Genomic DNA, 26464 nt, shown 5'->3' with positions numbered 1-26464 from the left:
CACAGCAGCATGACATTCATGCATGAGCATCTGAAACGAAAACACCCCGGAGTCATGGTTTCCAGCATTCCAGATGGCAAAGTTAGCATTAGCGAGTAGGGGTGTGCTGTTGTTGCCTCTGCCAAAGAGGTTATGTTTTTATCTGCGTTAATCTGTTTATTTGTGTTCAAGATAACTCCAAAATGCAAATGAAGAGAGCGGGGTCAAACATACGGGAGCCACAGATGGTGGACGTGACAGAAATAATCGTGACTAATCGACTAATCGAAAAAATTACTTACAGATTCTTCGACTATAAAAATAATTGTAAGTTGCAGCTCTAGTCCACAGACAAAATAGCAGCCTGCACATCGTTTTGTTTTTTTACCACATTCATGTAATGAGATTAAACTGCAATCATATAACCATCTTATCCTGGTCACATATTAATGATTCGCTACCTCCCGGAACATGAAAACTTGTGTATCATGCAGCAGTAGGATGGCGAGTTCAGGGGTCTGTGGACATATTAGCTGTTGTGAGCGATGCTTCAGAGCAAGTTATTGGACTTTGTGTCAGTCCGTCTGGAGGGTTTTTAGTTACAGCGGAGATCAAAAATATCTGCACAATGTATCAGTGTGTATCTCGGTCCATACTTCATGGTTGGGTTAAACAACCTTCGTTACAAACTACAGTACCATTGCAGAATTGCTCCTCTTCCTCAGGCTTTCGCCTGCTAACCTGGCTCCAAGCTGCCGTGTTTGCTGCACAGGATTTGGAAAACATGATGACATGCAGGAGAATGTACTTTGTGTGTTCCAGAGACCGGGTGGAGGTCTGTAGTGTGGCATTACCCTCAGGAAAGCCAAACAGTGAGAGAAGCATTGGGAAAACAATGAAGTAATGGAGACAGAGGGTGAGAGCCTGAAACAAGGAGTAAAAGTAAATGATAGACGAGGAAGAGGAGGGGTGAGGTGGGGAAATGAGACCCTGCTTTCTTTCCTCACAGCCGCCATCGTATTCTGACAGTTTTGTAATAAATCATTACACAGTCATGTAAACTCTGCTCTTTAGAGCAACTCAACCTTCTCCCAGATGTTTGGTCTGGAGGCTCGCTGTCCGCTCAGCCTGTCCCAGGAATAGTCCTCTCTGGGAAGTCGTCTTCCCAGCTGCAGCAACAGCAGCATGTTTGGACGGAGAAACTGAGCAGAATGAGGAGAGGTAGAGGTCTTTATCAGCAAAGGGTGCAAAAGTAAAGAGGTGAGAAGAGCAATGTAGTGATGACTGATAACACACGCACACACACATACACACACACACACACACACACACATACGCAGCAGTTACTTTTCCTCTCCACAGATGTGTGAAACACAAAGTCACCACCCGGCGCCCGTGGAGACTTGTGGGTGGGGCATGCAGGGATCTGTAGGAAAGCATTACCATAAATATGAAGCAACATTTCACACACAGCTTTTTATTAATAAATAAAGGTTATAACCTGCGATGGGGAACTCCCAGTCTGAGGAATTTTGACCCATAAACTCCAGTCCAGGGTATACGTGGGTATACGGAGTATATCTACTTCCTTTTCAGTCAGCATAGAGTATACCCACTTCTAAACTTCTAAGATCCCTGAGATTCTGCTTTTATAATTAGAAACGTCCCCACACATGTAGCTACGTCGCCCAGCAGCTCAGATAGGGTTATCTATGCTACACTGGTGCAGTTAGCCATCAGCTGCATTAACTTTATGTTGAACATAGACATAATGAAGATACATGTACATGAGTCTGTGAGCCTGTCTCTCAGCAGCTCTATGTGCCAGTATCGGTTTAGTAATTTCATACCGAAAAGCAGAAATTATATGACAATGAGCAAATATACTGGTAGATTTTTGGAGTGAACTAAATAGAGTAGTCCCATCTCTGGGCTATTTTTATTTTCTTTTTGTTTTGTTTTGTCTTTTAAAACAAGTGCGAAAAATTTAGAGTATGGTAAACTCCAAATGCAAGTCTGAATACGATCTCCAAGCCCACTGCTGTTAGCAAGGCTGTAATTTCTGCATTTAAACATTATGACAACATATTTGCCTGCAGAGCTGATGAGTTGTTTATCACTGCTGATACCATCATTATTTATGGGAGAGTCAGCCGTTTTGGATTTTAGCTCCTGTCCAAAGTCAGATCTGGATTGTTGTTCTAGTCAAACTGCCCCACTCACTTCTTGCTTGACTGGGGATATTATTTCCTGCATAAAATCAACCAGAATAATCCAGTATCAATGGTTGTTTGTTTGATGGGTTTGACATCTGACTGCATATGAGATGGACCTGTGTTTGCGTTCAGGTCCAGGTTTGCTTACCTGGATGGAGGTTATACAAGGTAATTTTAGTTATTCAGCACATTTCATACATAAAGCAACCCAAAGCGTTGTACATGACCGAAAGAAAAACTACAAAGAATAATAAACACAGCGAGTTGCATATTTAACTTATGCTATATCGCTCACATTGTCAACAATATGTAGCTCTGTGAGGTAAATTGTGATGGATATCTTACCCTTTAAGTGATCTATGGAAGCTTTCCAGGCATTTATGTCCAATCCAGGACGTTTACAACCCAACCACAACATGTAGTGTGTATTCAGTAGGACTGTGACCATATGCTTTTGTCCCATTTCGATTCCCATTTTTTGGGTGCTGATTTGATTTAAATTGCAATTCTCACAATTCTTGGACATTTCTAATTTTTGCGATCAAAACAGAATAAAAAAAATTTACAATTTTTTTTTTTTTTTTTTTTAGCTTGACATTTATCTTGATTTCATAAAGAAAAAAACAACACAGCAGCCAAACCATCATTCTGCTGCTATAATGCCAAAGAAGACAAGTAAAAAGATGAATAAAAACAATGAAAAAAATGACAAAAATCTCATAATGTATTATTTTTATTTATTTGAAAAAAATCTATTTTTTATGATAGAAATCCATTTTAAAATTGCGAAGCAAAAAAACGTGATATATGATTTTTCAATGTAATTTTTCCACCCCTAGTATTCAGAGACTCTATATGGTAAATCCACAATGATCCATGATTATTTATCTCATTGGCATTATAAATATAAATCACTATCACTACTATGTTTCTATTTTGACCCAGAAGTTATGATGGAGCTACTCCCTGTCATTCTTTACACCAGTCAGATATCTTAAATTGACGTATAATCTGAGCTTCTGGTGCTGAATAAGAAGGGGTCCATGTTGGAACCTTGAGGTACTCCACCTATCATCGTTGATTGGTCATATCAGTTGAAATACATTGGTTGCTGTCTTTACAGAAGGATCCAAGCCAAATCAGAACCCGAGTGAAGAATCCCATGTAATTTCCCAGTTTGAGTTTCCAGTTTGATCTTCATTCAGACTGTAAGGCCTGGAGAAGCACTTTCATGATGGATTCTGTTCAGTCAGAGTTGCATATTGAAGGCTCTTATAAAACCCAGCAATAAAAACCCTGAGCAGAGATTAAAGGAAGTTGTCGGCACCATGCCGATTTTTTGGCCTTGTGAGGACGTGTGTCCACATATCCACCCTCAGAGTCTTTTTGCAGCCTTGGTGAAGGCGTGCAGGCGGTGAAAGCTTGAGTCACCATCAGAAGGTAAAGTAGTGAGGTGAGTCAGCTCTAACAGCCTCTCCGGCTGTAAAACTAATTACGTTGATTAAAGAGTTGTTGATTAAAGAGCATGGATGTAACAGACGGTACTTTGCTGATGGTATTTTATTCAGGAAGCCACTGCTGCCGTGTCACTTCTGTCTTCCTTAAGTTTTGCTGTGGACCGCCATGGCTTCTCATTGGCATTCGCCAATGGGATGCAGCAGCTCCTCTTTAACAGCAGGGATCAAATATGTTCATACATACTTGGGTGAAATGGGAACAAGATGGTGTGTACATGTGTTCGAGCACCGAAAACGCAGTTGATGCAGAGATGTAACAGCCTGGGTCTCGTGTTGTCGAGGGCACGGCTGTGTGGAATTTCAGGGAGGATTGTGAACTTTCCAGAGGAGTTTAAACGGAGTGATGGAGCGGGATGGGAGTGGTGACCCAGCATCCATCAGGTTTTCATTTCCCCAGCTCTAATTAATATATTCTCTACTGCCTTGAGCTTTCTGTCCTCGCTGTCATTTCCCGAGGGATCCGACTGCCTAACATAACAACAACACCTGCTGTACTTCTGTGTGTGTTTGCTCTGCCTTCCACCTCCTCTAGCCATCACACAGCTTAGCTGTGTCCAGCTCTGTGCACTTTAGCCATGGATGTAGGGAACATTTGCAGCCTGATGCGTGAAACTCAGATTTTACAGCAGAGCCTCCTGAGCAAACGTCTGCACGAGCTCAAACATGTAAGTGTCGCAATTTCACGTCTGATACTAAATTTATCTGTTTTATTTCTGAACTTGTGAAGCTTGGGCGGGGCACTTCTCGTACTTTAGCAGACGTGATAATTCCCTCAAACACACAGCTTTGGGCTTGGCTCCATCTCAGGTCTTAAAGTTTGATGTATGAAGACTGTTGTGGAGAAAGCTGCTCTTCATGTTGCTGTTTGGACGGATGGGAAGTGAGGCCGAGGCTTCCTGGGAATGCTTTGGATCATTTCTGCTGCAGTTTGGAAAAATGAAAAGAAACTTTGACCTAAAATAGAAACAAACAGAGCTGTTGAAGTTTAATTCCCAACAGTAAGAAGGCAGATGATGACGGTCACCAGTTCCTGTGGAAGCAGCAGATTTTTGCATTTTGCACGTCTTCGTTTTCAGAAATATAAAACCAGAGAACAGAAAGAGGATGTTTCTTTCCTTTTCTGCATGACCAGAAATAGAACAAACTCCTCCTTACCAGCGGTGCTTCCACTCACCGGGTTAGTCCGGTTGTTTTATGAAAATGATGTCTGGATTTCTTTATCCCTGTCAGAAATGGATGATGTGTACGTGATGTGGAATCTTGTTGTTTCAGTCAAACTACAATCGTACACTTTGTTTCTCCTCCAGGTGGTGGCGAGTGACGGGGTCCGGGCTATGATGGAGTCGGCCCTGGCAGCCAGAGACCGGGTGGGAGTGCAGGACTTCGTCCTGCTGGAGAACTTCACCAGCGAGGCTGCTTTCATAGAGAACCTTCGCAAACGCTTCAAAGAGAACCTCATTTATGTGAGAGAACGTCTGTGACGGTTCCAGAAGTGTTGGGACGTTGTATAAAAACAGGCTGCAATGATTTACATATTTCCTAAATTCATATTTTATTCCCTGAAGAACATAAACTACATATCAGATGTTGAAACTGGAACATTTGAATGGAGAATATTTTGAACCCCAAAAGCTGAATGTGTCTGGGAAGACTGGGAAGTGAGGAGACCAGTTTCTGGAGGAATGTTGTCCTGTCCTGGTCTGATGCAGGACTCCAGCTGCTCTACAGTCCTGCACCTTTTCCTTGGATTTCTGGTTTCTTGAAGCTCCAGATGTTTTCTGTTGATGAATCTCTTGATGATTTGTACAGAGTAGATGTTGGGATCTTCAAAAGACAATTTAGTGAAATTACTGAAAAAGTTTTAGTGGCAATTAGTCACAAATTGGTGAATCTCTGCCCATATTTACATCTGAGGGACTCAGCCTCACTGAAATGCTCCTTTTATAACCAGCCATTTTTTATTCATTCATTTTCTTAACCGTTTAAATCTATTAGTAGTCATGAGAAGCTGAAGCCTATCCCAGTGATTAATGGGCAAGAGGCAGATACACCCTGTACAGGTCGCCAGTCCATCGCAGGGCCAACAGACAGCCACAAACAACTATTTACACTCACACTCACTCCAATGGACAATTCAGAGTAACAAGTTAACCTAACATGCACGTCTTTGCACAGTGGGAGGAACCCGGAGTACCCAAAGAGAACCCACGCATACACGGGGAGAACATGCGAACTCCACACAGAAAGGCCGCCATTTGAACCCCCCCCCAGCCGAGGCTCGAACCAACGACCTTCTTGCTGTCATTTTACTCACCTAAATGTATTTAGTAGTGAAATGCTCCAGTTTTCTTTTTATCTTACCAGTTACTTTTCCAGTCTGTTTTACAGACATGTTGCTGCCGTCAGAGCTCATATTTTCCATTAAGATGATAAAATGTTTCACTTTCAGCGTTCGGGCTGGATGGTGGCATAGTGGTTAGCACCTCACAGCTAGAAGGTCGCTGGTTCAACCTTCGGCTGGGGAAAGGTTCGGTCAGTGGCCTTTCTGTGTGGAGTTTGCATGTTCTCCTCGTGTATGCGTGGGTTCTCCTCTCACCGTCCAAAGACATGCACATTAGGTTAACTGGTTACTCTACATTACCAATAGGAGTGAGTGGTTGTTTGTCTCTGCGGTGGAGTGGTGAGCTGTCCAGGGTGTACCCGGCCTTTCGCCCAAAGACTGCTGGGATAGACTCCTGCTTCCCCGCGTCCCTTCATCAGACTAAGCGGTTAGGGTAATGAATGAATGAGTTTCAGCATCTGATGTGCTGTTTATCTTGTACTGGGAATAAGAGAAAATCAATGTTTCCATCTCTTTGGAAAGATTGTCCTCTAACTTGTGATGGATGTGAATCCCTTCCCATCAGACCTACATCGGCTCCGTGCTGGTATCAGTTAACCCCTACAAAGACCTGGAGATCTACACCAAGAACCACATGGAGCGTTACCGCGGGGTCAACTTCTACGAGGTGTCACCACACATGTAGGTTCACACACACACTCACCTCACATCTTCTGCATGGAAACGCTGAGTCATGTAGTCTCAGTTAACCATGAGGACTGGAAACTTGAATGTTGGCTCGCTAGTTCCTTAATTTGCCCAAATATATTTTAACTGGGCCGTTGCAGGTACAGATGTTTGGGAGGAAGGTTTCATGGCTTGTACTGGTGGAACTGCATCATCCGTGTCAGACTGTACACTAACTGCTGCCTTGTTGGCTTTGGGAGTCTTTTTCTCTAGAATGACGTAACGGTGCTCAGAGAGCTCATGAAGTCATGGGAGTATTTTCTCCCACAGACAGTCAGCTCCTCGATACTGCAAAGGTCCGGCTGTCATGTTGCTGTCATGGGAATGATCAGGGAATTCCCTGTTAAATCCTCCCAGACACCAAACAAGCTGATGCATTCATAGCGGCGTCATCGAGTCGTTCCCGTATCTGTTTAGCCGCAGCCCTGCTTTACTTCAGTGCTCAGGAATGTGGCCAAATGTTTTCTCAGAGATGCAGAGAAAATGGGAGGAAAAGGTTAAAAGGAAAGTAAGCAAATGATGGTACGAGGAGAAAGAGGGAATTCCTCTGGCCTGAACGTGACCTCCTCGGCCTCCGTACGCTCCGAGCTGCAGAGCTTTATCTGTCAGGAATTCGTCTTGTATGTGAAACGTGTGTAAACACACTGAAGCGAAAGCCTGATGACTGAAACAAGCTGTTTTCTCTGATATCTTCACACACTGAATCATGTAGCTTTCAGAGATTATCTCGATGATAGATGATGTGTTTTTAGTTCTCTTTGTTAACGTTAATTATGAAGGAATCCAAAATCTTCCAAGACCTGTGAAAACATCTCGGTATTTTCCTTCATAATGAGACAGTAAGCTCTCGTCTTCAGCTACGCTGTGGCGGACAACTCGTACCGCTCCATGAGGGTGGAGAGGAAGGACCAGTGCATCCTGATCTCTGGAGAGAGCGGCGCCGGGAAGACGGAGGCGTCCAAGAAGATCCTGCAGTACTATGCCGTCACCTGTCCAGCCAGCGAACAGGTGCAGACCATCAAAGACCGCCTGCTGCAGTCCAACCCTGTCCTGGAGGTGAGACACCACGGAAACACTCCCTTCTCGCTGCTGTTTAAACGTCTTTCAGCTGATGAGGATTTGTAGAGAAAATGGATGAAGGACAACGACAGAGAGAGATTATTTAGGACTCTTCTTGTCTCAGCAGATACTTTCCAGATGTCTTAAAGTGTGTGTGCACTTGTAATCTTTCCTTCTGTCCGTGTAGCGATTCTAACACCTTCTGATGTTTCACTTTATCTTTTTACTGTTTTCTCTGCTCCTTCATCCATACCTCCTCTCCTCTCCTCCCTCAAGGCCTTTGGCAATGCCAAGACGTTGCGTAACGACAACTCCAGTCGCTTTGGGAAGTACATGGACATTCAGTTTGACTTCAAGGTGAGCAGCAGCTCCTTTTTTTTAACTGATTTGTGGGAACAGTGGTTTTCATGGACTGTAAAATCCCTGTGGAACCCGCATGTCTCAGTATCCCAGCCTTACCCTCTCATCCTCTTCTTCCTCCTCCACCTCCTCCCGCCTCCATCCCTGGCTTCTGTCCCGCCGGCAGGGCGCCCCTGTGGGAGGTCACATCCTCAACTACCTGCTGGAGAAGTCCCGGGTGGTTCACCAGAACCACGGGGAGAGGAACTTTCACATTTTCTATCAGCTGATTGAGGGAGCTGAAGAGGATCTGCTGAGGCACCTGGGCCTGGAGAGGAACCCTCAGCAGTACCAGTACCTGGTCAAAGTACGAAACCACAAATTCATGGTCATCTTTCTTTACTCTACTTGATTTTTTTAAATAATTTTTTTTAATATTTATTGAATTTCCCTTTGGGGATTAATGAAGTATTTTTCATTTTCATTTTCATAAATTTTTTATGCATATTGTTGATGATTTAGGCCAAGTTGTGCATTTTAAAGTGTTCTTGAATTTTTCCATGACTTTTTTATTTTCATCTTATTGGAAACTACGTGAATTAAAATACTACCTTTGAGGACCCTTCCCAGAAAAAAAGCTAACGTCTTCTCACGTCTCCATTTAACTCCATGCCCTTGGCTTTCAGCGTGTCCTCGATGGGGTCTTTCTCCTGTTAACATTGTTTTTGATCATATTTATCGATTGGAGAAAATTCCTGTTATTTCTGATGAAAGGTGGTCTTGATACTCGACTCCCTCAACCTTCTCTTAAGTTTTATTCAGACTGTATGTGTGTGTGTGAGTTTATGCATGTGTACACACATAATCAAATGCAAGATAATAGTTTCATTTTGACTGCACTGTGGCCTCATAGCAAGAAGGTCGCTGGTTTGAGCCTCGGCTAGGGGAAGGTTCAAACGATGGCTTTCCCCATGTATGCATGGGTTCTCTCTTAGTACTCTGGCTTCCTGCCACCATCCAAAGACATGAGTGTTAAGTTAATGGGTTACTCTGCATTGTCATTACATCAAACAGCGAGTGTGAACAGTTGCTTGTCTTTGTGTTGCCCTGTGATGGACTGGTGACCCACCTGGTACCCCGCCTCTCGCCTAATGATTGCTGGGATAGACTCCAGGTTCCTGCAACCCTGAAATGGACTAAATGGCTAAAAAAGGAATGGATGGACTTTTTTCTTTTTGGGTTGATCAAAAACATTGCTTTTCATGTGTTTCGATGTAGACAATTTTGTATAGAGAGATGTTAGTGGGACTGGTTCAAAACAGAATGATAATGCATATAAAATGTACCAGATTGCAAAAATCAGACCAATAATAATCCAGTTTGCATTAATTATATTGAAAATAAATCATAATTTGTACATTTTGATGCATAAAATAGGCTTGCATTGTATCAAAGCATGTCATGTAAGAGTTTAAACTGTTTAAGTTTTTTCATATTTTATATCTATGATTTGGAAATATGCCAATTTACAGGATTAAAATGAAAAAAAAAAAGTTTGGATCAAATTTCTAATGGTTGTTTTTTATGATCTCGCTTTAGTGCATGTGAGTCTTTAATGGGATTATTTTAAAGTGGTGATTGAGTGTTAAACATGTGTTTGTCTAAATGATTGTTTACATGACATAGTAAGTAGCTGTTAACTTGCAGCCAGCGGTTTGCAGGCTGACACGAGTCAAAGTGGCCCTGCTTACAGGTGTTTCTGCTTTTTACAGGGAAACTGTCCCAAAGTGAGCTCCATCAACGACCGCAGCGACTGGAAGGTGGTGAGAAAAGCGCTGACGGTGATTGGCTTCAGTGAGGACGAGGTGGAGGTGAGATGGTGGAGCAGCACAGTGTGAGCCTGAGGGGGCTCAGGTTGTTTCTGCCTCACTGCGGATGTTTGTTAGACAGAAATGTGTGTAGCTGTTATTATATAGTTCCAACTCTCTTGTTCTCAGCGTGGGAGCCGTCCTGAGTGTTTGTGAGTCTGGGCTTTCATCCAAATCTCCTGCAGACTGAACAACAGGTGTGAGAGTGTGTCCTGCTCTCATCTTATCCTGGTTTTAATCAAAGCCAGGCTTATCAGTCAAGGCCCTCATAAAGATAGTCTCATAGCTAAGATCTGATCTTATTGTTCCTCTTATCCTTCCTCACCTTTGTCCTCATCCTCCTTTATTTTTTCTGACCCCTTCCTTGCTGTTTTGTCTGTGCAGGAGCTGCTGAACATAATCGCCAGTGTGCTTCACCTGGGCAATGTGCAATACGGAGGAGAGGAAGGCAGCGCTTGCATCACCTCAGACACTCAGATAAAGTACCTGGCCCGGGTAAGACGGCTCCATAAAGGTTTCTGAGGGAAACTAGAGAAAGTTTGAGCAGCTTGAAGCTTCACGGTGACAGAAACATATAGTCAGATGTGTCTACACTACACTACATTCACAAAAGATTATTGGAAACAAATTCTTCAAGTTAAAACTGTAGAAAATCATTGAATTTGATTTTCTGGAAGATTTCATTGCCTTCTGCTTCATTCCAGACATAATAAGCGTGCGTCGTAACCGGGGTAACCGGGTCTGCTGACTGCATGACGTCTGTCTGTTTACTGGGTTTATTGTGATGTGTGTCCATGTTGTTGTGCTTCTCCAGTTGTTAGGAGTGAACGGGACAGTGCTGACAGAGGCGCTCACACACAAAAAGATAATTGCGAAGGGGGAGGAGGTAGGTCTAGACACGCTGTCATTGTGTGATAAGCATTTGTATACAGAGATTTCCTGTCTGTATAATGTCTGCTGGGCTCCACTGGAGGAAGATTGTAACTTGGAACTCTGTTGTTGTGTCTTTGCCGGAGTCCACTCACCATCCTGTGTGTGTGTCTCTGTGTGTGTGTTTTTGTGTTTCATCAGCTCATAAGTCCTCTGAACCTGGAGCAGGCCTCATCGGCTCGGGATGCTTTGTCCAAAGCCGTGTACGGACGCACCTTCACCTGGCTGGTTAACAAGATAAACGCTTCACTGGCATACACGGTAAGCACGCGCACACACACACACACACACACACACACACACACACACACGCACACACACACGCACGCACGCACGCACGCACGCACGCACGCACACACACACATGCAAACACAAAATCAAATCCTTGTGCAGAGCATCAAGCCTTAGTTTTTTTCCTGTTACAACAGCGCCACCTTGTGACTGCAGCTCAGCATGAAATATTTCTAGCGACTCCTGTTATTATTTGCATCTGTTTACCCTTAATGATTGGAAACAGAGCTTTTAATAATCTACAAAAATTTTAACTGCAATAAATATTATTTAGGTCATTGTTTATGTTTTGGATTATTTGTATTGGTGTCAATATGAAGATTTTCTTTTTTTTTTTTTTTTTTTTTTTTAACTACTTCATTCCCTCTTGGTTATGTGCAGCCAGTGAGGTATGTTTGCTTATCTTTAATTGTGTACATTTATAGAGCAACTGATATGCTAAGTGACGTTTATATATTTCTGAATGTCGACAGTTCGACGGTGGATTTGTTTACACCAGTTAAGGTGCACCTAAATAAATGAATCGGTGGATAAAGAACTATGGCGTGGTGTTTGTCCTGGAGGGAGTGACAACGATTTCTGCTCACATTCATTTTCTTTGCTTTTTGATTCTTTGCTTCTTCGCCAGGGTGACTCTCACAAGAACTACTCTGTGATTGGTCTGTTGGACATCTACGGCTTCGAGGTCTTCCAGCACAACAGGTAAAGTTTCTGTTTCTGAAACTAAACCAGAGACTTTTGCAGACCCCCTTAAAAAAAAGTAACTTTTCTACAACCCCGCTTCTAAAAAATGTCACATGTAAACACCAGACATTAATCTTCTTTCAAATATTTAAGTTCCAGCAGAACATAACCAAAACATCAGATGTTGAAACTGAGACATTTGATCATTTCTTGGAAAATATGAGCTTTTATTGAATCTGATTGAGCAACATGCCTGTAAAACAGCTTGAACAGGCAGGAAAAGTTACTGGCACAAGTCAGAAACAGTTGGAGGAGCATTTCACTACTAAATAGATTAAATGGCAAAAAGAAGATTTGAAGATCCCACCAGCTATACTGTATAGACTAAAATAAAAATCAGAGAACCAGGACTAGTCTCTGTGTCCATGGGACAGGACTTAAGGTTGAACTGGATGCTGGTGAACTTCTGCACTAAAAGCAGGCAGGATTCTCTACTGGAGACCAGTGCATGGACTCAGAAAAACGTCCAGAAATCCCAGTCTGTGAACACAGTTCATCCTACTCCACGTAAAGAAGAAGCCATGTGTGAACAGGATCCAGAAACAACACTGTCTTCTGTTCTGTGGTCAGATGGATAAAACTGTTAAATGCATGGACGGCGTGTCCTGCAGACTAAAGAGGAGAGGGAGCATCCAGCTTGTTATCAGCCTGCATCTCTGATGGGATGGGGTTGCATTAGTGCCGATGGCGTGGGCAGCTTCCACATCTGGGAAGCTCCATCAATGCTGAAACATCTGCTCCCATCCAGACAACGTCTCTTTCAGGGAAGACCTTGCAGGTTCCACCATGCTGGACAACATCCTGCATCATCACAGCAGCATGGTGGAACAGGAGAACTGGTCTGCTGCAGTCCAGTTTCACCAGTACAAAACATCTGGAGCATCATGGCGGCAGAAATCCTGCATCAGACCAGCATGAGATATAACTCCTCCTAAAACACCAGCAGCTGCTCTCCTCGCTTCCCAGATGTTTACAGACAGATGTTAGAAATAGAGATGCTAACGATGCTAAACATCATCCTGGAACGACGGTGTACTGGTGTGTTGCTGCATCAGATCCACAATCAGCTCATAATTTCCAGGAAATTATAAAATGTCTCAGTTTCATCATCTGATATGATGTTTATGTTCTATTAGGAATTAAATATGGCTTGATGATTTTCATAAATCATTGCACTCTGTGTTTATTTCCATCTCGCATCCCAGCATCCCACCTGTTGTAGGACTGGGTTGCATCCCTCTACCTGCAAACTGCATGTTTTCAAACTGTTACCGCATCAGACGGGCTGACCTGTCCGTTGTTTTGCAGCTTCGAGCAGTTCTGCATCAACTACTGCAACGAGAAGCTACAGCAGCTCTTCATCGAGCTCACCCTCAAGTCGGAGCAGGAGGAGTACGAGTCCGAAGGCATCACGGTGAGACCGCTGTTGCTCGTTTTGTTTTCCCTCTTCATGCCACTTTTCTCTGAATGCTGCCCTGTTCTACTCTCTGCGTTGTGTATTTTTGTCCTGCCATGCTGAAACAAGCACCGCTTGTCTTCAGTCTGATGTAAATTCATGTCCAGACAGCGAACAGATCGTGGGAGAAACTTGGAGTCCCCTCTCAAAGGGCCCATTATGATGTGACATGAGGGCCGTGGGCCAGATTATGTGACAGAGCTAACATGCACTTAAGCTGTGGAGCTCCGTGTCCATGAGCATGTGTGAATGTGTGTAGACATGGGTGAGGGGTGTGTGTGTGCGTGCAGGATTTCTGGCATTCTGTGGATGGTTGGAGGTTTTTTCATGCAACAGCTGTCGGGTGTTTCTGCATTGATGTGTCAAAGAAAACAGATTATCAGACCCTTATCAATGCGCTCGCTTGTTTCTTTACAGTGGGAGCCGGTCCAGTATTTCAACAACAAGATCATCTGTGACCTGGTGGAGGAGAAGTTTAAGGGCATCATCTCCATCTTGGTGAGGAGACGTAGCGAGCTTCTGGTCTGAAGCCTCCCAGCAGCCTCATGTGTCTGCTGTATGAGACAAAACACCTTGTTAAGCTTTCTGATGACCGGACCCGCTCTGTGCTTTAGGATGAGGAGTGTCTGAGGCCGGGAGATGCCAGTGATACCACCTTCCTGGAGAAGCTGGAGGACACTGTGGGAGGACACCCTCACTTTGTCACGTTAGTGTGATGCTTGGCTGATCCCAGTTTGGCTCCACAGTCCTAAAAACCTGAGCTGTTTGCATAAAATGTGTGTGTGTGTGTGTGTGTGTGTGTGTGTGTTTCTGCAGTCACAAGCTGGCTGATGGAAAGACTCGGAAGGTAATGGGCCGAGATGAGTTCAGACTGCTGCACTACGCTGGAGAGGTCAACTATAATGTCAACGGTGTGTTTGTGTTTGTCTCTACTGCCATGACAGGAACAACAATCTGGTTACACGCCAACTTTTAATGACTTTCTGCCAACATGACAACAGTGAACGTGTCCACAGTCAGGATGGGTATTTTCACAGTTAACCCTTTCAGCGCTCCACCTTTTGTTCAGGCTTCTGCTCAAAGATCTCATACCTGGTGGTGTAGTCCAGGGTATACGCGGGTATACAGAGTATACCCACTTCTAACCCCCCTGTGATGCTGCTTTTACAGTTACAAACATCCCTACACATGTAGCTACGTCGCCCAGCAGCTCAGATAGGGTTACCAGTATGCTACACTGGTGCAGTTAACCATCAGCTGTGTTAACTTCAGCCTGAACATAGACATGATGAAGATATACGTCTATGAGCCTGTCCCTCACCAGTCTGTGTGCCAGTACTGGTTTAATCATAACTCTTCCTCCCTGAAACCGAAGAGCAGAAATTATGTGACAATGAGGAAATATACTGATGGATTTTTGGGGTAAACCATATAGTTTTACATGTCACTTTTTCTGAAACAGCGTTTTTCTGGGCGACTTTTTTATGTTTTTTAAAAAAAGGGCAAAAGGTTGAGAGTGTACCCACATCTCAACGGTCCACTTCATATCCATGAAGTGTGTACATCTCTGTTTAAATACGTCTGGAGTCACAGTAATGATGATGTCTACACATTAGTTGATGTGTAAATGGTGAACAATCCTGAAAGATGAAACATAGAAGAAATGAAAAAAGTCACACTTTCAGGGTTAATTTGTATTTCTCTTCTAAGTGATGCGGCTAAACCTCCGTCAGCTCATAGAACAATACGAACATCATCTCAGCAAAGATACTCTAAAAATGGCCATTTTTTGCACAGTTTGGCACCATCCACTCTGAAAACCTTCCCAGGGCGTCACTTCAGGTTTCACAGGGATACAAAGTTAAAACCTGGTTCTGGTTGTGATATTAGGGCTCTTTATGGTAAAATAATGCTGTAAAAAATTATTACTCACACTCTAACTCTTGGCTGGTGGTTAAAAAAGTGTATGAAATGAAAAATATTTTAGTACTCGCACTGAAGGGGTAACTTAATTTATAAAGCACTTTCTGAATAACTCCGGCAGAAACAAAGTTTCGTATATCTGTAAATAAAAACAAAAAAGGCATAAACAATTATGATAATTTTAAGAAATTATATGTGTGTATATATATATATATATATATATATATATATATATATATATATATATATATATATATATATATATATGTATATACAAAAAAGGCATATATATATATATATATATTTATACATACATATATATATATATACATATATATATATATATATATATAAAAATATATATATATATATATATATATATATATATATATATATATATATATATATATATATAATTTCTTCTAATTATCATAATTGTTTATGCCTTTTTTGTATATATATATATATATATATATATATATATATATATATATATATATATATATATATATATATATATATATATATATATATATATATATATACATACATTACAATGGAATAAAATCACGCTGCATCGACCAGGATTTCCTTCATCTGCTTTTAATTGGGAACCAGTTGCATCTGGTGGGGAAGTGTTTAATTGTCAGATGTTTCTCCAAATGAAGTGCTGTCAATAAGAATAAATGAATTTAATCTGTTGACAGTGAGATTAGAATGTGTAGACGCCAGTGGGACTCTATCAGCCGTGACCAGAGGAAGTAGCAGATAGCAGATAAAATACTAACAGTGTAGATACATTTTATAACATACCCACCACAACGTCTCTTTCAGGGAAGACCCTGCAGCTTTCAGCAAGACAAAGCTAAAGCACAGTTTAGGTCTGGTGTGTTGTTTTTGTTCTGCTGGGAATAAAATGGGAGTTGATGATTTCTTTATCGTGGTTGCTTATGTACTTCTGTCTCACTGGACAGGAATCAGACTTTGCTATCAGGTTTGTGAGAATGAACACAACATCTCTTCTCTTTCAGGGTTTTTGGACAAGAACAACGACCTGCTCTTCAGGAACTTGAAGGAGGTGCGACTGAGTTGGGATGAAATGGGATAAAATCTGCCTCATGATGTGTACATGTTCAGCATTTTCTCTGTGTGTGTGTCTGCAGGTCATGTGCATGTCAGAGAACAAAATCCTGACGCAGAGTTTTGACCGAGAAGAGCTGAGTGACAAGAAACGTCCTGAAACGGTGAGATCCCAGCAGTGTGTGAGGTTTTCCATACTTCAAAATGCCTCCCTGTCTTTTCCCACAGGACAACAAACAGCGTTGTTTCCCCTCCGTGGTGCTGAGTGGGCCGTCAGATGGGGATTCTCTACGGCTGCCCACTCACCGAGGAATGCCCTGCACAGTTTTCTCACACAGACACACACTGATGCCGGGTCCTGTCACAGGCTGGCGAGTTAGCGTCCCAGTGGTTCACACTGGGCCCAGTGTTCGGTCACGTCAGCCGCTCTGCTTACGTAGCTCTTCTTAGGTCATCCCCTCCTCCCTGCGGGCTTCCACTCGCCCCTCACCTCTTCATCTCTGCTCATACTGACCGTCTCCAACAACATCTCCTCCGTTCTCTGTCCGTTTGTCTGCCCCTCCAGGCGGCCACCCAGTTCAAAGCAAGCCTGGCGAAACTCATGGAGATCCTCATGTCCAAGGAGCCGTCGTACGTCCGCTGCATCAAGCCCAATGACTCCAAACAAGCCGGTAAGACGCTGAATCCTGCAGGTTCGGGTTCACAAGCCGTCAAGCTGAAGATGTAACATTACGATCATCTGTTTGTCACTTTAACACGAACAGAACTTATCGCTTGATTTTCTTTGTTTAGAGCAGCAGATAGTCTAACTGGAGGGTAAATGCAGAGACTAGACTGTAGAAACATGAAGTTTCATGTTTAAATCTCATCACAGCTTTAAAATGTTTCTTTTTACAAACATGAAATGAATTTGTGAGGTTTTTTACAAAGTCTGACTGCTGGTGTTGCTTAAATACAACAGAGCATTAAATCCCATGCTGGCATGTGGATGCTGTAGCTGCTTTTACAAACGCTGGAGAAGCAGCTTGTTCCCCACAAACACCGCCTTCATTCCAACCCAAGCAGTTTGTTTTGTGCTGCATCAGGAGACGCAGCATAACTCTCCGTGTGGTCGTCAGTATATTGGGCCGGCCTTTGTTTCTCTCCACACTCTGCCTTTTGTTGCTTGCACACTGTTCCTCTGTCCTCGCTCACTCCTACCGCGGCTACTCAGCATTCACTGGTTCATTTCGTCCATTTCTCTGACTGTGGTTTGACTCTGATCTCTCCCTCCCCTCCCCCGTCTGTCCCAGGTCGATTTGACGACGTGCTGATCCGTCACCAGGTCAAGTATCTGGGTCTGATGGAGAACCTGAGGGTGAGGAGGGCCGGCTTTGCCTACAGGCGGCGCTATGAGGTCTTCCTGCAGAGGTGATCATCCAGTCACAAACAGCAGCTTCAGTCTGCAGATATTTTATGTACAGAAGATCTTTGCACACATCAGGAATCAGCAATCCCAACACGTAGCATAATCACGAGCTCGGCTGAACTCTATGAAGCACTGACATCCAAAAGTTCAAACATAAAGCTCTGATGTGGGTATTTAACAAAAACACACAGAAAGGAATGTCTGCTTCTAACTTTCCATAAAGAAAAGCAGAATCTCTGCTGTCTCATCACTGTGGGACAGAAACTCTGGGAGCTCGCAGCCACAATCAGAGATCATGTCTTACTTTTGCTGTTTTGTGCTGAAAGGTTTGATTCCAGCTGTGACAAAAGCTGATGTGCCTCCTACAACTCTGCTTTGTTTTGAAATGAATCGCGAAGGTCCTCATTGTTTCCTATCATAAACTATCGGGTTTCACTTCTTTGTGGATCCTTGTGGTGTTTCTAAGGGGACTGTGGGGTCTATCCCCGACGCAACATCCACTGATGGCTTCCTGAGATATTTACCAGTATTACACCTTTATTGCATCTCAATAGAAACTCTCAGGTTTACTTTTTATCTTCTACTGTAGCACAGTAGAAGGTAATCAGACATCATTTCACCCATTTCTAGATGAATTAGGAGGAGATAAACATTTATATTTTCTACTGTGTACCAGGTGAATTTACTCACACTCAACTCTTTTGTACTTATCTGCCTAGATTACACCTACAGCACAAGTAGTTATGAAAATACACCTAATTTATTGTGGGTTTATCATCTCAGACAGAAGGGAGGGAGACCCAGTCAAGATGTTATAATGCAACAGATGCTGTGCAGATGTTGCCTCTGTATCTTAAAATTAATTTCCAAACATGAACACTTGTGTGTGTGTTCAGGTACAAGTCCCTGTGTCCGGACACGTGGCCTAACTGGGAAGGAAAGCTGTCTGATGGAGTGTCCACGCTGGTGAAACATCTGGGATACAAACCTGAAGAGTACAAACTGGGAAGGTCAGCATTGCAAGAACGCCTCACACTAAAAGACTTTCCTTCCTCTTCACTTGGTGTTCAGCGCTTAGAGGTTTTACTTTCTGAACTTCCAGATCCAAAATCTTCATCCGCTTCCCAAAGACTCTGTTTGCTACGGAGGACGCACTGGAGACCAGGAAGCAGGGTCTTGGTAAGACTGAATGATGTGAAGACACACCCGTTATCTGTTGTACAGCTGCAGACTTGAGCCGTTTCTTTCTCGTCGTCACCTCGCAGCCACCAAACTACAGGCTGGATGGAAAGGCTACAGCCAGAAGTCCAAATACCAAAAACTCCGGAGCTCGGGTAAGAAGTCACGCTTTACGTGTGTCCCGTGTGGAAGTGTGACTTCAAACACACATGTCTGCTGTCCCTGCAGCTGTTGTGATCCAGGCGTGGTGGAGGGGCATCCTGGCCAGGAGGAGGGCCCAGCGCCGGCGGCAAGCGGCCAACACCATCCGCAGGTGTGCATCACACAGAACTAATGCTGAATGACGTGTGTGTCCATATTTGGCTGAAAAAAAATCCCATAAAATCTTTACTCAGGTTCATTAAAGGCTTTATCTACCGCCACAAGGAGCGCTGTCCAGAGAACGAGTATTTCCTGGACTACGTGCGCTATTCCTTCCTCATGAAGCTGCGCAAAAACCTGCCAAAGAACGTCCTGGACAAGAGCTGGCCGACTCCTCCGGCCGCTCTCATCGAGGTGAGACAGCTTTCTACGTTTTCTTTACCTGAAACCGCAGTAGGGATGCTGGAGGTATGAAAACTGCACCCGTGTCTGCAGGCGTCGAAGCATCTGCGTAAGATGTGCATGCAGAACATGGTGTGGAGCTACTGCAAGAAGATCAGTCCTGAGTGGAAACATCAGGTGAGAAACGTCCCGTCGAGACTCTGGTTCCTTCTGCAGGATCCTTCCTTTGCTTCACGGTGTGGGTTTTTGCCTGAACAGATGGAGCAAAAGATGATCGCGAGTGAGATCTTCAAGGATAAAAAGGACAACTACCCACAGAGCGTGTCCAAACTGTTCGTCAGCACCAGGCTCAGTAAGACTCCGCCATGCTTCTTGCCATACTGCTAACTCTGCTGAATATAAGCCCCCCCTGAGAACCATTGCATATGTTTTCAGCAGCTTCTCAGGAACAGTAGTGTTACTCTGAGGGCTAAATTGTGATGGATAGGTTGCCTTTTAGATGATCGACAGCAGTTTCATGCCCCAAACAGGATGTCTACGATTCAGCCACATAGTAAACCCGTGATTATGAATTACATTTTAATTATAAACATCACTATCACTACAATGTTGCTAAGAGACCTATATTTTCACCCAGAAATGAGGATAAAGTCACTTCCTGTCTAACTTCCCACCACTCAGAGAGCTGAAATGAAGAGTAATCTCCAATCAGGAGAAGCCGTAGATCCGAAGGGAGCAGAAAAGTTCTGTCTGAAAAAAAGAAAAAAAAAAGCTCCTTTATGACAGGAATAAAGCCATGATGATGTTTTTGATGCTCAGTGGTAAATAAACCAGCTAAGTAGGAGTGGGTTTTTTGTGAGGATAGTGGCATAAGTAACATAAATGGCTCTAGATAAAAAATAAAAACAGCTGGAGGAAAAAGTTTTAGCGTGTAAATAGTTTCTGTTGTGTGTTTGTTTAAATGCCAATACTTTCCTCTTGAAAGTCAAGAGCTGAGAGGACAATCTGCAGATGAGAAAAGGCTGTTGATCTGTGTGTTATTTCTACAAAGTTCTATCAGAAATAAATCCTGTTTTTTTTTTCCGGTTGGCCTTAATGCTGCTCTATCTATTGATTCATTCATGTGATATCATTTTAGCCTCATATTCTGACAGCTGAGTCTGTCCTGAAGACATAATGTCTGCATGCTGGCTGGGACTCAAAGGAATGAGCTTCTACATGCAGTTACACATTTAATACTAAAGATGACTGAGGTTTTGTTTGTCAGATGGCGAGGACATAAACCCCAAAGTGCTGCAGGCTCTGGGCAGCGAGAAGATGAAGGTGAGTGAAGATTATTGTGTGTGAGAGTGTGTGTGAGAAGTGTGTGTTGACCTGTGTTTTGTCTGATCTCAGTACGCAGTTCCAGTCACCAAGTACGACAGGAAAGGCTACAAGCCTCGGTCCCGCCAGCTGCTGCTCACCGCAAACTGCGCCGTCATTGTAGAGGAGGGAAAAGTCAAACAGCGCATCGACTACGGAGCCCTAAAAGGTCCAAACTCACTTTCTCCCTGTGTTAGCTGACACCAGTCTGAAGATTTATCTGTTTCTGACTGAACTTTTCTCCTCAGGAATTTCAGTCAGCTCCCTCAGCGACGGTCTGTTCGTTCTGCACGTGCCCAGCGAAGACAACAAGCAAAAGGTGAAGCTGAAGATGCTCCTGTAGTTTTCACGGTGGTTTCATTGTGTGTGAGGGTGCTGACCACTCTGTGGTCTCCTCCCAGGGTGACGTCGTGTTGCAGAGCGACCACGTGATCGAGACCTTGACCAAGATTGCCATCTGTGCTGATAAAATCAACAGCATCAACATCAACCAGGGCAGGTGAGAGAGGCAGCGTCGACTGAGTGTGCAGCGATGCTCAGAGGCAGCAGCTCTAACCGCCTTCCTGTCACTGTGTCGCTCTGCAGCATAAAGTTTACAGCAGGTCAGGGCAAAGAGGGGATCATAGACTTCACACCCGGATCAGAACTGCTTGTGGCCAAGGCCAAAAACGGACACCTGTCTGTGGTGAGTTTACATTCTCTGTTTATCCATTATATTGTTAGTTTATGCTTTCTGATTCATTTTTCTGATTTTCTGGTTTTATTTCCTAACTTCTCAGTTTTACTGCCTGAAACTTTCATGATTTGTTTAATTAATTAACAGTTCAATTAAATTCAACTTTATTTGTATAGCGTCAAATCACGGCAATGCCATCTCAAGACGCTTAACAGACAGAGAGAAAAAAAAAAGAAAAAAGTTGGACGATCCAACTCAATCTCCCATCCTGAGCAAGCACACTGGCAACAGTGGGAAGGAAAAAACTCCCTTTTAACAGGAAGGAAACCTCCGGCAGAACCCGGCTCAGGACAGGCAGCCATCTGCCTCTGCTGTGTGGGGGGAAGAGGACAGAAAGACAACAGACAACAGGAACTGCTACTCCCGGCCAGGGAGACCTGCTGAGACAGGAGACATACATGTTAATGATGCAACACTGTTATTGGGGGGGGAGGGGGGATAAAAGAGAGAGAGAAAGAGAAAAAGAAAGAAGCTCAGTGTATCAGGAAATGTCCCTCAGCAGTCTAAACCTATAGCGGCACAACTAAGGGATGCTAACCATCCCTAGCTATAGGACTTATCAAAAAGATAAGTCTTCAGCCTAGTCTTAAAGGTGGGGAGGGTGTCTGCTTCCCTAACACTAACTGGGAGCTTATTCCATAAGAGAGGGGCCTGATAACCAAAGGCTCTGCCTCCTGCTCGGCTCTTTGAGACTCTAGGAACCACAAGTAAGCCTGCAGTCTGCGAACGAAGTACTCTGCTTGGTATATAAGGAACTATAAGGTCTTTGATATATAGTGGTGCCTGGTTGTGGAGGGCTTTATATGTAAGGAGAAGGATTTTAAATTCTATTCTAGATTCAACAGGCAGCCAATGAAGAGAGGCTAAAACTGGAGAAATATGATCTCTCCTGCTGGTTCTGGTCAGGACTCTGGCTGCAGAATTCTGGATCAGCTGAAGGCTTTTCAGGGCATATTTAGGACAGCCCAGTAATAGAGAGTTACAGCAATCTAGACTTGAAGTAAAAAAAGCGTGAACCAGTTTATCTGCATCATTCTGAGACAGAATGTCCCAAATTTTGGCTATATTACGTAAATGAAAGAAGGCTGTTTTAGTAACCTGCTTAATATGTGGGCCAAAGGACAGGTCCGAGTCAAATATTACTCCAAGGTTTCTCACTGTAGCACTGGAAGCTAAAGTAATGCCATCCATGTTCACTATAAAACTGGAAAATTTAGCTTTGAGTTTTACAGATCCAAAGAGAATTACTTCAGTCTTATCTGAGTTTAAGAGGAGAAAATTTCTAGACATCCAAGTCTTTATGTCTATGACACAATTTTGTAGCCTATCGGGCTGATTTGTTTCATCTGGTTTAAAGGATAAGTATATCTAAGTATCATCTGCATAACAATGAAAGTTTATTCCATGTTGTCTGATAATTTTGCCTAAAGGGAGCATATATAGTGTGAAGAGTATTGGTCCAAGTACAGAACCTTGAGGAACTCCATGACTTACTATAGTTTGCGAGGAGGACTTGTCATTTACATGAACAAACTGAAGTCTATCAGACTTGGTTTCATAGATTAAACAAGGTGTTGAAAGCATTCCTCAGACATTTAGCTCAATATTAACATGCTAGCATCACACAGTTGTAGCAGCACAAACCGTTAAAACAAAGCATGTTTTCACGATTCCACCAAATTCTGACCAGTGGAGCTGAACTAGAGACTTATCAGACCAGTAACGTTTCTCCATCTTCTATTGTCCAGTTCTGGTGAGTTTGTGTGAACTGTAGCTTCAGTTTCCTGTTCTTAGCTGACAGGAGAGGCACCTGGTGTGGTCTTCTGCTGCTGGAGACCATCTGCTTCACGGCTGGATGTGTTGTGTGTTCAGAGAAGCAGGACTTCATGTTGTCTTTCTATCATTTCCAACCAGTTTGTCCATTCTCCTCCCACATCAACAAAACATTCTGGCCTTGTGTTGAGCTGCTGCCATGCGATTGGCTGATTAGATGTGTGTGTTAAAAATCAATTGAACAGGTGTTCCTGATATAGTAACTGGTGGTTTTATAGTCGATTAAATATTTTGAAAAATAAAACTACTTTGGGTGGCTGCACGGTGGCGCAGTGGTTAGCACTGTGGCCTCACAGCAAGAAGGTCGCTGGTTCAATCCTTGGCTGGTTTGGTTAGTGGCCTTTCTGTGTGGAGTTTGCATGTTCTCCCCGTGTATGCGTGGGTTCTCTCCGGGTACTCCAGCTTCCTCCCACCATCCAAAGACATGCATGATAGGTTAATTGGTCACTCTAAATCCTCCCTAGGAGTGAGTTGTGAGTGTGGTTGTTTGTCTCTCTGTGTGGCCCTGCAATGGACTGGTGAGCTGTCCAGGGTGTACCCTGCCTGTCGCCCAAAGCCGGCTGGGATAGGCTCCAGCTTCCCCGCAACCCTGAATTGGAATAAGCGGTTCGGAAAATGAATGAATGAATGAATGAAAACTACTTTGATGTATTTAGAAAACACCCCCTTGTGGCAACCAGCAGGTACTGCAGTTAAAACACATGAAGAATTCCAGGCCACAACCTGGCTGGTTTCATGATCTATGACTCAATTTTCTTCCAGACGGCTCCCAGACTTAACTCCAGATGATGAAAACGCACCAGGAACCACGGATCGCCAACATCCTCCAATCAGATGACCACAGGCCACGCTCTGCCTAAGCCAATCAGATGCCAGCTGTCTTTACATGGGTGGCTTGTGCTTCCAATTTAAAATAAACATGCAAAAAAAAGGAAACAAAAACAAAGGAAAAAAATCCAGCAAATCTAATTGATATATTTATGTTTATATGTTATATTTTTGGGATTAATACTGTTGCTGTTTGAATATTCTGATTTTATATACGAGTCCAAGGAATAACAAATATCTGTGGTGCATTTTTCCGGCGCCATGTCTGCTTAGTGTGCTTTATCTGGGAACAAGAAAAAGAGAGGGGTAATTTGGAATCAGAGACAACAATGAGGGTGTTGTTGAAAGCCAGCGTGAGCTGTTTCTGTCACTTCTCCTTTTTTTTCTCCCGTTGACTTTTTCTGCCTGACTAATGGACTTGATTGTTCTTTGTACACTACTTCTCTAACAGGACAGATGGCTTGTTGTTGAAGCGAGAAGGTGTGGAAGCTGCTGAGAGGGCGAGGACTTTTCCATCAGTCGGTGATGCAACATCTGTATGAACAAGATGTTGCATGACTCATAAATGTGCTGTTTGAAGAGAGCAAGGAATTTTAAGCATGTGAGATGTGGGTGAAGCAACGTTTTAAAAAGGTGAAAAGAAAGATGCATCAGTAGTCTTATTTACTTTTAAGCAAATGCTTTTTGCTTTAATTTATTCATAACAGCAGCAGAAAAAAAACTATGACGCTCAACAGCAGAGTGAGTCAAGAAAAGTGTAAATAGGAACCAGAATCGGCGGCAGCTGTGCGTACATCAGCACTCCCGTCAGCACCTCCCACCTCCATCAGCGCCTGTAGTGTTTTTCCCAAAGAGCCATGGCTCCTGAATCTGACTGCACTTTGACCAATATAAAATAGTTTAGTATAGTTATTTTTTAATCTAGAAAGATTCCAGTTTTGGGACTGGATTCAGATCATCATAAACTTGTCTGCAGTTTTTCGTGATGCCAGCTAAAAGGAAAGGACGCTGTTGGACAGATGTTTCTTTTAGAAATGAGTAGTATTTTTGCCAAGATTAAATTATGATGATGCCAAACCAGTGAAGCTTGGCTTCATCTGGAACAGCTCTGTCAGGTAAACAAGATAAGATTCATTCAAAATATTGGCATGCTCTCCGCTGACGTCCCACCAGTAAAGCCAGCCGACCTGTAAAACTCCGACTTCTTAAACCTGCCGGTGAGACCAAAGACTGGTGGAGAAAAGCCGTAAACAGCTGCAACGTTTTCCTGCCTCCCTCCCTCTTCCTCCATGCAACGACGTGGTGAGGCAGGACACACCAACCAAAGACCCTGTTGATTTATTGTGATTCTGTGTTTTATGATTTAATATGAAATAATTGCTGACTGTTTGTTTTCCGGGGAGACGTATTTGTACAGTTTGTGATGTAACCGAGCAATTTAAGTCAGGTGAGGCGTGACAATGTGAGAAGGGGGTAGAAAAAGCTTTTAGTGTTCCATGCAAACATGTTGATGTGCCTTTGTGGGGCAGTGATGTAAGATCTGAGAAACAGCTCTTCATCTGTCAGAGAAGAGTCTTCCTCCTGTACAAACAAGCCAAGTTTATTGTTCTACAGACACACTCCTGTTTTCAGTCCTGACTCACTGTACGAACCGAATCAATGTAGAATTATCCCAACACACTAAAACTATGATCCTTTAGATATTGAGGAATAAATTGAGACTGTTAATACAAACTTGTGTGTTTGTTTTTGTTTCAGAAGTCTTGTGGTTTGTTCAGATGCAGCTGTGCAACGGCAAAATGAGAGAGGCTTTTTCTTCAGTCTGTTTCTATCTGCACTGATATAAACGTAAACATTTAACTCACTAACTGGGCCTGAAGAGTCGCACATGTAATGGCTTCTCTAAGGCTGGATTCGATGGGACATTCTCTCCTGGGAGGATTTCCAGCCACCTTTCATGTTTTCCACATATAAATAAACTTTCAGTTGAATGATGGGCTCTAAATAGTTTAGTGATAAGTCTTCACCTGCTGCTGCTCTGGATTCCTTGAAGCAGTGCTGTTTATAGGCTACACACACACACAGCTTCTGTTTTTTATGTAGTTT

At 43.2% G+C, this 26464-nt stretch overlaps 1 protein-coding gene across 3 annotated transcripts in view; it reads left to right on the top strand.

The window, feature by feature from the left end:
- LOC306760474 (unconventional myosin-Ic-like) overlaps nucleotides 1–26086 on the top strand; it is a 54359-nt gene extending 28273 nt beyond the window's left edge. For all 3 annotated transcript variants that reach the window (XM_079246329.1, XM_079246331.1, XM_079246330.1), the window contains 31 exons: nucleotides 5020–5175; nucleotides 6619–6734; nucleotides 7637–7835; nucleotides 8115–8195; nucleotides 8365–8544; nucleotides 9950–10048; nucleotides 10430–10540; nucleotides 10860–10931; nucleotides 11117–11236; nucleotides 11895–11968; nucleotides 13319–13424; nucleotides 13884–13964; nucleotides 14081–14172; nucleotides 14283–14377; nucleotides 16421–16467; nucleotides 16553–16633; nucleotides 17035–17140; nucleotides 17762–17879; nucleotides 18774–18887; nucleotides 18980–19056; nucleotides 19143–19211; nucleotides 19285–19369; nucleotides 19452–19611; nucleotides 19693–19776; nucleotides 19858–19951; nucleotides 20867–20922; nucleotides 20995–21130; nucleotides 21210–21280; nucleotides 21363–21460; nucleotides 21547–21646; nucleotides 24293–26086. In XM_079246329.1, coding sequence (XP_079102455.1) covers nucleotides 5020–5175; nucleotides 6619–6734; nucleotides 7637–7835; nucleotides 8115–8195; nucleotides 8365–8544; nucleotides 9950–10048; nucleotides 10430–10540; nucleotides 10860–10931; nucleotides 11117–11236; nucleotides 11895–11968; nucleotides 13319–13424; nucleotides 13884–13964; nucleotides 14081–14172; nucleotides 14283–14377; nucleotides 16421–16467; nucleotides 16553–16633; nucleotides 17035–17140; nucleotides 17762–17879; nucleotides 18774–18887; nucleotides 18980–19056; nucleotides 19143–19211; nucleotides 19285–19369; nucleotides 19452–19611; nucleotides 19693–19776; nucleotides 19858–19951; nucleotides 20867–20922; nucleotides 20995–21130; nucleotides 21210–21280; nucleotides 21363–21460; nucleotides 21547–21646; nucleotides 24293–24319 — 3105 coding nt within the window. In that variant the 3' untranslated portion in view covers nucleotides 24320–26086. The remainder of the gene's footprint in view (nucleotides 1–5019; nucleotides 5176–6618; nucleotides 6735–7636; nucleotides 7836–8114; nucleotides 8196–8364; nucleotides 8545–9949; nucleotides 10049–10429; nucleotides 10541–10859; nucleotides 10932–11116; nucleotides 11237–11894; nucleotides 11969–13318; nucleotides 13425–13883; nucleotides 13965–14080; nucleotides 14173–14282; nucleotides 14378–16420; nucleotides 16468–16552; nucleotides 16634–17034; nucleotides 17141–17761; nucleotides 17880–18773; nucleotides 18888–18979; nucleotides 19057–19142; nucleotides 19212–19284; nucleotides 19370–19451; nucleotides 19612–19692; nucleotides 19777–19857; nucleotides 19952–20866; nucleotides 20923–20994; nucleotides 21131–21209; nucleotides 21281–21362; nucleotides 21461–21546; nucleotides 21647–24292) is intronic.
- Nucleotides 26087–26464: the final 378 nt, after the last annotated feature.

Source organism: Telmatherina bonti, assembly GCF_933228915.1.
Source record: "Telmatherina bonti genome assembly, chromosome: 9".
NCBI lineage: Eukaryota > Metazoa > Chordata > Actinopteri > Atheriniformes > Telmatherinidae > Telmatherina > Telmatherina bonti.
The sequence above is the reverse complement of the archived record's forward strand: the minus strand, read 5'-3'. Positions and strand labels throughout refer to the sequence as shown.